The 10,498-nt window shown below is 36.3% G+C and overlaps 2 protein-coding genes across 2 annotated transcripts; both read right to left on the reverse strand.

The window, feature by feature from the left end:
- Window positions 1-375: 375 nt before the first annotated feature.
- On the reverse strand, window positions 376-1,430 carry LOC125838977 (uncharacterized). The gene has a single exon (XM_049517981.1). The coding sequence runs from the start codon at window positions 1,399-1,401 to the stop codon at window positions 520-522; it is 882 nt and encodes a 293-aa protein (XP_049373938.1). The 5' UTR covers window positions 1,402-1,430; the 3' UTR covers window positions 376-519.
- Window positions 1,431-7,867: 6,437 nt separating this feature from the next.
- On the reverse strand, window positions 7,868-9,979 carry LOC125839055 (uncharacterized). Its single transcript, XM_049518035.1, has 4 exons — window positions 9,650-9,979; window positions 9,084-9,581; window positions 8,822-8,968; window positions 7,868-7,993 (listed from the first exon to the last, which is right to left on the reverse strand). Exons 1-4 carry the CDS (start codon window positions 9,977-9,979, stop codon window positions 7,868-7,870), a joined length of 1,101 nt encoding a protein of 366 aa, XP_049373992.1.
- Window positions 9,980-10,498: the final 519 nt, after the last annotated feature.

Below are 10,498 nucleotides of genomic sequence, written 5' to 3' on the forward strand. Positions count from 1 at the left end.
GAGAGGGAAGCCAATTGGCTAACTTTCTCGCAAACTGACTTCCACATCTTTGCAGAATAGCATGTCCCACTCCGAGCTACCAAGAGAAGCTAAGTGATTGGTTCAACTCGACAAGAGGCAAATGCCTAGCATTAGAACAAAAGCTGATAAGGCAAACTTCTTCATTAGCTAGTTAGTCTGTACATAAACGTTGAGCAAAAAAGTTGTAATTTTTGTGCTTTCTGGTTTTTTCGGTGATATTATATCACCACCTCTTTTGGCATGACAATGTTGTATTGAGGTTAGGCTCAGCCCCCCTCTGCCCCTTTTTGCTGAATACAACACGACCCCGGCTTTAATATAGGTAATCGAATTTACAAAAAGAGAACACGAAACTAAGTTAACTTTCGTTCAATTGATAAGTACGGTTAGACAGTCTAGTGACTGCAATACACAGAACTAGTACCATGAAGACACATCCATTGAAGTTCATTTAAGTTGGCAATTTGATGCCTAATGTACATTTCTTTATTTACTAGTTTACTTCAAACAATTAATTGTTACAGGGGTGTCTCTGCCTCTATTCTGAAGCTGCTCATACTTAGACAACAGAGTCCTATCTGCTCGATTTCTAGCGAACATAAGGGAAATACCAGACACAATGATCAAGATAGCTGCAATTACCCAGCTAAACTGCAAGTTCGCCATAGCTCGGGCTCTTGAATCAGCTTCATCCGTTTGACACATGATCGCTCCATGCACAGAGCTGCTTTCATGACCTTCACTTGATTGCATAACACATCCTTGTGGAACAAAGTGCGGAAACCATAGACTAAATCCCATGTTCATAAACCAAACACCTTGGAAAATGACTGAAATCGAAAGAACAAGTGCTGCGGGGAAACAAGAAGGGAAGCAAGTGACAACAAGAGCCGAGATAAGGGAAATACACACGACAAGCTGCAACAGCCAGTGGTAATGACCTTCAAGTCCTACATGATCAGTTGAATGATAATGAAGCAAGAAAAGCTCCTGACCAAAAATAGATGTAGCAAGTATGCCTAAGATCCCATGTAGGATCTCATGTAAGTTACTTATCTCAGCAAGAAGAGTAAAACCCGCGAATACAGTCAAGTGAAGGAACATGGTAGCATGTTCAATATTATGAAGCTTGAATGATAAGTGAAGAGAAGGTAAGTCTATGAACTGGATAACTATACAAAATACGGAGAACGACAAGACAAGAATGAGATCAATGTATTGTAGAGTAGGAAGGGGAGTACTCTTGAAAGGGTACCAAAACCTTGATCTGAATTTTGTAGTTCCATTATGATAGTTGGATCTAATGGTACTAATTGCATGCCAAAAACCAAGGAGGGCTAAGGCCAATCCAGGTACTAGATGTCCAAGAAATGTCCCCATTTCAGTCTGATATTCAGAACTACACTAGAGTAATGCGGTTAAATACACACGCGGATAAGAGAAAATTACTAGTGTTTGTCAATCTGGTGCATTATACATGTGTTTCCACCATCAAAAGGCCAGAGGATCAAAAGTGAATTCCATTACTGAACAACCTTTAGGATGATTAGGAGTTAAAGGACACAAATAATCAAGATGGCGTGGTGACATGAGAAATGACATGTCAACAACTATTAACAGAAAACAAGTTAAGCTCCCACTATGTGTAAAGTCCAGGAAATGGCCAGACCACATTGCATCCATCGTACACAATCTTATCTTGTTTTTGTTACGAGAGGTTGCTTTCATGAGTAATATTTTTTGAGTGTTGTGTGCATGGAAGTAAGACTTTAGTAACATGAAAGCAAGAGCACGTCTCGATGAGATTAAATATGAAAATGATATATATTAAACCACTAACCTATAGTGGACAATGATATATCTCCATTATTAAGTATTGGCAAATAAGGTATTTCCACTTAGCTTGTTGCAAACATTGTCCAACATTAACTGCTGATTGTAAATTCTACATTTATTAAACATGAAAGGTGAATAACATATGTTGTAATTAAAGAGGGGTTAAAAGACAAGCGAATTAAGATCGTTGACAGACATGGTTCAACGTGTCAGCTACCTCTTCTAGAACAGTGACAACCTAGTCTGATTCTCCAGGTCTCGGTTTTTAAAAAAAAATTAAAGTAACAAAGTAAAGATCGAATACAAGAATGTAAACTTACTCTGGATTAATTCATTTGCTAGTCTTCATAGCTAAAAGTTAATTTACGCATATATGATTAACAAAAACTTTATTTGAATGGACTCCACGTCTGTTATCTTTTTAATACTCAGCCAATTTCGTACAACCAAAAAGAAGATAAAAAAGAAGAATGAATCATCATCCACAATATCCAGCAGATACGTAGGGGAAACAGAAACTGAGGGTGTGTTTGGTACGAAGGAAAAAAAATATTTTTCAATTTTCTCTTGTTTGGTTGATTTAGATGATTTGAAAAATATTTTTCAAATCAATTTATTTTCCTCAAATTTAAGGAAAATGATTTCTCTTAAAAAAATAAGGAAAACATTTGAGTTTTTGGCTAAAATAATCCTGAAGTATGACCTAAACCTAAAGTACATCCTTATGTATATAAGTGAACAAAAAACATTCTTGAACTATCCAAAAAGTTGCAAGATTCATCCTTGTGTCTATATTTTTTAAGAAACTCACGCCACCAACAAAAAATGTGTCAAGTCGAATGAATATATGTACACATGGTTAAGCAAATCAAGTTAGGTTATTTTTTTAATTTTTAGAAATTGAGGGTTTAAATCATATTCAGACAAAATATATTGAAATTCTAAATATTCTTTGTAAAAATATGGCCAAATACTATTCCAACTTCAAAAATTTCAAATAGAGTAATTTTTTTTAATAACTAAACACCTAGGTAATTTCACTAAATTTCTAGCAGTTCTGTACATTGTATAAAATGTGAACTACATTGTATATATAGTGTTTTATTTAAAATATATTTAGACTGATTTTAAGAGTTGCCACTTAATTTTTAAGATAAATTAAGAAAACTATTTTTTTTTCCAAAAGATTAAAATAGGAATCTAATGAAAATAATAAAAGGGTTTGGGGTTCTTATTAGCATTTCGAGAAGAGTTTGAAAGCACCTGAAATGCCCGCTAATATGCGGTTATTCGGCAATTAACTATTTGGCTAAATTTATTTGACTTAACTTGGATTGAACAATTTTATAGTTAGGACCATTTTAAGGGAGAAAAGGGGAAATATTAAGATACTATATCAGTTAAATACTTTGAAAAATTAAGTTTTAAGGTAAAGGGAAATGAGTTCTTAATTAGTCGATATTTTAGAAGATTGGTTCATAATAACTGTCTGTCGGGGAAATTAAATCGTAATAACCTTAAGATTAACAGCAAGTAATGACAGCTAAACAAATATAAAATGATAAAGTAAAGAGGGAAATTTAGGCCCAAGTCTGGTTTTCTGTCCGCTTGGGACAATACTTGGGCCTATTTTCGTTTTGTGCCTTTGGCCCAATTTTTGCCACCTTTGTACCTGTCCTAGACTAAATTAAATTTTATTTTTTTGGGCCTTAGGCTCATCTTCCACCCGTCCTAAATTCTAACAAGATAGTAATAAATAAAATGACAAAGGCTTTGGCCCAAAATAACAAAATACAATTTTTTGGAATGAAGAGTGGGCCTTTGGCCCTCTTTCTCATTTTTCGTCCATATCGGCTCCAATTCCTGTTCGTCAATTTTTGAGGGACCAGTTCTTCAATTTTATAGCTGGCTGACTCAGATAAGAAGGAATTTGAGCCTTCACGGCTCTCCCGAAATGCAAGAAGAAGATAGGAGTTCATTGTGAACTCGAACAGATTTCACATGCAAACAAAGGAAGGAACGTAAATAAATGACTTGCTATAAAGAATAATGAGACAAGGCAGCAACAAAATATAATGGAGCACTATCGACATCAACTTGTTATCACGTAACCCATATATTCTAACAAGTCAAATGAAACATTCTAATCCCGTATATAGATAAACTTTGAAGCCTCTTCTTGAGTAGCGAGATCGAGATGGAACGAGCAGCAACTTTCACACCGAAACATGACTCCGAGAAACCCGAGTGAACAAGATGAAAATGAGCGAGAGCCAAGACTGATCCAAACAGCTTCAAAGATTTTCTCCAACACTTAGCTAACTCTTAATATTTTCTCCAACCCCTAATCAAGAACAAGAAGAGGGTATTTATAGAAAGGGAATTAGGGTTCAGAATTGGGGGGGGGGGATGGTAGAATAGAAATTCGAGTTTAACCTCCAATTTGAAATTTTTCCCCAATGATGGGAAAGCTGTTCTTGGTACAAGATTTCAACCAAAATCCCATGAAATTCGGATGAAAAGATGAAGGTGGATGGCTTGATTCATCCCAATCGTCCTTGTGCTCGACGTGGCGTCCATACATGCGAGTCAAAGGTGAAAATCGCGGCTGCCATGGACAATATTGCAGGCGGTTATGGCCGGTGAAAGGCTATTTGAACTGTTCTGACAGAGGAGGAAGACGCGGAAAGCTGACACCGTGAGTCGCTTTCTGTGTATTTGTGGATGTTGGAGCTGTTGTCGTTTGTAATCGTCGAAAATTATTGGGGTTTGGTTGTTGCTGTTAACGTCATGTTTGATGCTGCTATCGTGAAGGAGTTCTGGGTTTCTTTGAATTGGATTCGGGCCGGGTTAAGGGGAAAATGAGAATTGGAGTGGGTTGGGTCGGGGTTATTGGAGTGGGCTGTTAGAAATTGGAATGTTGTTGAGGTGTTGGGCTGGTTTCTGTTGTATTGTTGCTGAAAGAAATGAGACAAGAAGGCCCAATATAGGTCTTTCTTAAAAGGTTTAAAAGTATGTGAAAGAAAATGGCTAAAATCATAAATAAAGGTATAGCCAAATTGAATTGAATTTGTGGCTTCGGCTAAAATCTAAATAGGATGATTATATAAAATTAATTAACGAGCTTCTTAATTTTAACAAAAATAAAATAGTTAACTCAAATATAAACTAAAAAATTTAAAATATTAATTACTATATAACTAAAATAATTAACCAAATATTTAAATAAAACAAAATCTTTTTGAGACGATTTTTAAATAATCATAAAATATACTAATTATATATATAATTAGATAAAACATATATATTATATAAAAAAATGAAATGTGACAAAACAATTTAATATAACTTGCAAACTATACTATTATTTTTTTTTTCATGGAAATTTTATAAAACTAATTATTTCAAATCATTTGAAATTGAAGAAGCTCAAAATGATTAGTTTTTATTGTGGAGGTTCAAAATTGGGTGTCAACAACTGTCCCTCGTTTGACTTGGATTGATGAAAGAAATTCGAGGCAAATGAAATTGATGAATCCAATTTTGACCGACCACATATTCATCTTTTAGAAAAAAAGCTTTTGATAGGGACATTAGGAATCATGGCTGAACCTCGAAGTGGGTTTCCTACATATCTCAGGCTATATGAGAATTTAGGCCACTTGTAGTTCAATTATGCTTGATTTGATGCATGATTTTGAAAGAACTCAAAAGTTATTCCGATATCGAATTATGAAGAGATCGAAACACTCGGGAATAAGATTTAAGGGAGAATGTCAAAATACAGTCGACTTTTTAACATTGATCCCGCCTACATATCCCTCAACTTAGGGAATCAGGCTACTTGTAGTTCGACTCAATCGGTTGAAAAGGAAATCTATTATGCAAGATAACCTTTGGTTCTGGACAAGCGACAAAGTAAGTTGAGTACGAAAAGGAGGCTTGCAACCTCTTAGCCATAAATGTGGCGCACTTCACACCCATAATTAAGAACTTACACGGACATAATCTCCAAAGCTTTTGGCACATTGTCACTTGGATTGAAAAACTGCTTCTGGTGGGAACCAAAATTTCTGGATGCTAAACCAAAACCGATAAAGTTAAAGAAAACCCACATGCCTTCCGATAGGGGTGTGGTTTGATTGTGGTGAAAGTCGTTCCTCTTCTTGCGTCCTAAGAGTTTGGCATTCCTCTTTGGACTATGTCCTAGTTCGTTGCTAAGAAAAAGTTCCACGTTGTGCTTCATCCTTTTTGATGTCTCTGCACATGTGGTTTGTTTTTTGAGAACTCATCCTCTCGGATGCTCTCGACAAAGACTGAGATAAAATTCATTAGCATAAAAAATGCAATTCAAATGGGGAGATAGTGTCTTTTATCATGTTGACACTTAATTACTCTCCTTGAACATTTGACATTAGCTTCCCCTAATTTGACGTAGAGCAAATAAGCTTGTATTTCATGTTTGCAATATAATCTTCAATGTATTCTTCCTTTGATGTTGAAGTAATAAAATAGGGGTATGTAATATGTTGATAGTTCTCTTGATGTTGTTGATGGTTCTCTTAATGTTGTTCTTGCAAATTAAAAATGATGCAACTGATGTTGATTTTCTTGTGATGCATGTAGGGGTGTGCAATATTCGGATAAAACCGAATAACCAAACCAAACCAAACCAAAATTTTATTTGGATTGGTTTTTTGGTTTTTTGGATTGGTTTTGGATTAATAAATTACTTTGTTTGGTTTTTTGGTTTGGTTTTGGATTTTAAAAGATAAAAACCGAAAAACCAAAAAAAATTGAATTTTTATATATATATATATATATATATATATATACTGCGTGGAGTTGCGTGGTGTGCCACATAAGTCAAAAGGTGTACAAAATTACAAAAAAAATGAGTTCAAGGGGGTAATAGGACCTTAATTTAGCTAAGGTGTGTCTCTGAGATTTCGGTCATAGTCTAGGGGGTACTTATGTCTTCTCCCTTTTATGTTTGAATTACATCTACAATAGGTATACTTATAAGTATTGTGTTTTAAGTTTTACTTATGATTTATATTAGAAAGTATATTTAAGGGATTAAATATTATTACTTTGGTTATATATGTTATTAATTATTGACATAACCGAATAACCAAACCGAATAGAGAAAAACCAAACCAAACCAAATTTATTTTGGATCGGATTGGGTTACACTTTTACAAAATCAAAAATCGAAAATCCAAACCAAATAGTGTAAAACCAAACCAAAAAACCGAATGCACACCCCTAGATGCATGACTTCTCCTGTGATGCATGAAGATAATGCTTCTTTGAGAAATACAGGTGATGTTTCCTCGAAAATTGTAGCTGATGGTGACTTTTTCCGCGATTGATTACTTCTTTCCCGTGATGCATGATTTTTTCTTTATTTCTTTTTGCTATGCATGACTTTTTTCGTGATGCATAACTTCTCCCGTGATGCATGAATCTTTTCCAGTGATGTATGGTTTTCCCGTGATGCATGAATGTTTCTCTTGCTATGCATGACTTCTTCCTCTCGCAATGCATGAATTTTCCTCTTGCTATGCATGAATCTTCCTCTTGCGATGCATGCCTCTTTCTTTTGCTATGCATGAGTTCTTCCTCTTGATATGCATAAAGATAGTGATGATGCCTCCTGGTACCGAACAAAGATAATGCTTCATCGAACAATGTAGGTGATCTTGTAGGTATCTTATGGTGGCAGCATTATCTTTTTGACAATAATAAAAATGACCCTCGGAGTAGTGGTGTTATCTCATTTGACAATACGATATAGATGACTATCTGGGTAGGAATATTATCATATCTGAAAAATATGATGCAGATTACTTCATCCGAATATTTTAGTTGTTGGAAAACAATATAATTTCTCTCTTCGGGGATTCCATTTGCTCCATCTCCGAACATAATCGTGTGTTCATTATGGACTTTGCCTTGCTGAGAATTTGAATGAAATAATGTTACTCATATACCCGATTCTTTAGTATTAGAAGCATAAAACTGTTACTCCATCCACAGAAAAATTGTCAATTTCGGGGAGCTCCTCGCCTTTTTGACTTCTCCATGTTCGTTGAATGGAGGAAGATGATGATCTTGAGGCAAACTTGTAGACCTGCATCCACAAAAAAAATTGTTAGTTTATAGTGAATTGATATGTGCCGGTCCCTACGGCTGTCTGCTCTTTGTCTGGCTATCTCCGATTGATTTCTCCGATCTCCCGCCTCTTGATAGATAAGACAACATTTTTATGCAAATAATTGAAACATGAAAGAATTTTTTTAAGGAAAATAGGTTTTCAAAATGTAATATTTGGAAAAGGTCACTGCCAAGTGTCATGTTACGTCAAGCTTAGTGAACGTCTTTGAAGTTGATGTGTCTATCTGATTACTTGCTGGTCAGTATTCAAAGTTACTCTAAACTGTCAATGAACCCTATTGAAATTTTTGAGGTCATCTTAAAAAATTTCTGTCCCAATTAATTGTCTTGGCCTATATTTAACTGTTGGTGAACAAACCATGGAATTTTTTAGATCCTCTCAAAAATTCTGTCCCAGTCGTAATTCTCAACGTAACCTCAGTTTTGACTTGTTGGAGAGATCTTCTTCTTGAGAATTTTTGAGTCCCCTGAAAATATTCTATCCCAGTTTCAATTGTAAAGAAGAATAGAAATCTTACGAGAGATATGACCGAACCGTTGTGGCGCCTACGTATCCCATTGAGGCAGGAATCAGGTCAAACGTAGTTTCCCCTCAAAGATTAACAAAAATAAGAAATTTAAATAAGGAACCGACCGAGGCCGACATAGGCCGCCTTTGTATCTCATTCTTGAGAATTCAGGTCGAACGTAGTTCAAACAGAGGGATAAAATTCTAAACAAAGCGATTACAAGCAAATAGAACTATTACAAGGAAATGACAAAAATACAGACTGAAACATCACACATAATATCTCTTGACAACATCTGAATTGATCATTTTTGGCCATTCGGTGCCATCTATCTCTGACAGGACTAAGGCACCTCCAGATAGCACTTTGCGGACCATGTAGGGTCCTTGCCAATTTGGTGCGAATTTCCCTTTGTACTCATCCTGATGAGGGAAAATGAGTTTTGAGAACCAACTGACCAATTTAAAAAATCCCGGCTCTTACTTTCTTGTGAAAAACACGAATCATTCTCTATCGATACAGTTGACCATGACAAACAACAACCATTCTCTTATCATCAATCAATGTTAACTGGTCAATTCGATTGCGAACCCAATCAACATTGCTCAATTTAGCTTCTTGGATGATTCTCAATGAAGGTATTTGAACTTCGGCAGGTATAACTTCTTCTGTTCCATATACTAACAAGTATGAAGTAGCTCTGATTGACGTTCTGATGGTCGTTCTGTAACCCAATAAAGCATATGACAACATCCCATGCCAACTTCTGTGATTGTCAATCATTTTCCTCAGAATCTTCTTAATGTTCTTTTTAGTGGCCTTTACAGCTCCATTCATTTGGGAACGGTAGGCGGTTGAGTTCCGGTGAGTAATCTTGAATTGTTCGCATATTTCTCTCATCAAGTGACTGTGGAGATTCGCTCCATTATCAGTGATGATGGATTCTGGCACTCCAAACCTACATATCAAATTGTTGCGAACAAAATCGGCTACAACTTTCTTTGTCACCGACTTATACGAAACTGCTTCCACCCACTAGGTAAAATAGTCAATGGCAACCAAAATGAATCTGTGTCCGTTAGAGGCGACTGGCTCTATCAGACCAATGAGATCCATGCCCAAGCTACGAATGGCCAAGGTGAACTCATGGGATTGAGTTCATGAGGCAACACTCGAATCAAATCACCATGCATTTGATACTTGTGACATTTCTGCACGAACTTGCAACAATCATGCTCCATAGTCATCCAAAAATAACCAGCGCGGAAGATCTTCCTCGCCAAAGTGAGTTCATTCATATGAGTACCACAAACTCCAGCATGTATCTGTTCAAGAAGGTTTGCAGCTTCACTGGCATCAACCCATCTGAGAAGACCTAAATCTGGAGTCCTCATATAAAGGATTTCCCCACTCGGAAAGAAATTGTTAGCCATACCACGTATTGATTTCTTCTGGTTGATGGTTACATTCCCAGGATAAGCCCCGGTCTCCAACTACTTCTTTATGTCAAAATACCAAGGCAAACCGTCTGGTTCTGCTTCAACATGTGAACAATGGATAGGCTTCTCTCTTACCTCTATATCCACTGGATCAATATAACTTGTATCCGGATGTTTAATCATTAAATTAATGGTGGCCAGAGCATCGGCCAACTCATATTTTGTCCTGGGAGTGTGCCTGAATTCAATCTTGCGATATCTCTTGCACAACATCTGTATATACCGCACATACGGTGTGATCTTTGGGTTCTTCAGCTCCCATTCTCCTTGAACTTGATGAATCAACAAGTCTGAGTCTCCAATAACCAGAAGCTCATGAACGTTCATATCAATTGCCATCTTCAGACCGATGATGCAAGCTTCATACCCAGCCATTATGTTTATGCAATCAAACCAGAGTTTAGCTGCCATGGGACAGTGCTGACCCGATTCTGACACTAGGACGCCCCGATA

The sequence above is a fragment of the Solanum verrucosum genome, unplaced genomic scaffold (genome assembly GCF_900185275.1).
Source record: "Solanum verrucosum unplaced genomic scaffold, falcon-dt-bn FXZP01000163.1, whole genome shotgun sequence".
Taxonomy (NCBI): domain Eukaryota; kingdom Viridiplantae; phylum Streptophyta; class Magnoliopsida; order Solanales; family Solanaceae; genus Solanum; species Solanum verrucosum.

What these genes read in the sequence shown, in the direction of transcription:
- LOC125839055 (XM_049518035.1), bottom strand. Translation starts at nt 9,979, where the DNA reads ATGGCTAACAATTTCTTTCCGAGTGGGGAAATCCTTTATATGAGGACT. An exon ending in CTTGGGCATGGATCTCATTG is followed by an intron (nt 9,582 to 9,649) that starts GTCTGATAGAGC and finishes TATTTTACCTAG; the next exon opens with TGGGTGGAAGCAGTTTCGTA. An exon ending in ATGTTGTCAAGAGATATTAT is followed by an intron (nt 7,994 to 8,821) that starts GTGTGATGTTTC and finishes TTGTGGATGCAG; the next exon opens with GTCTACAAGTTTGCCTCAAG.
- LOC125838977 (XM_049517981.1), bottom strand. Translation starts at nt 1,401, where the DNA reads ATGGGGACATTTCTTGGACATCTAGTACCTGGATTGGCCTTAGCCCTC.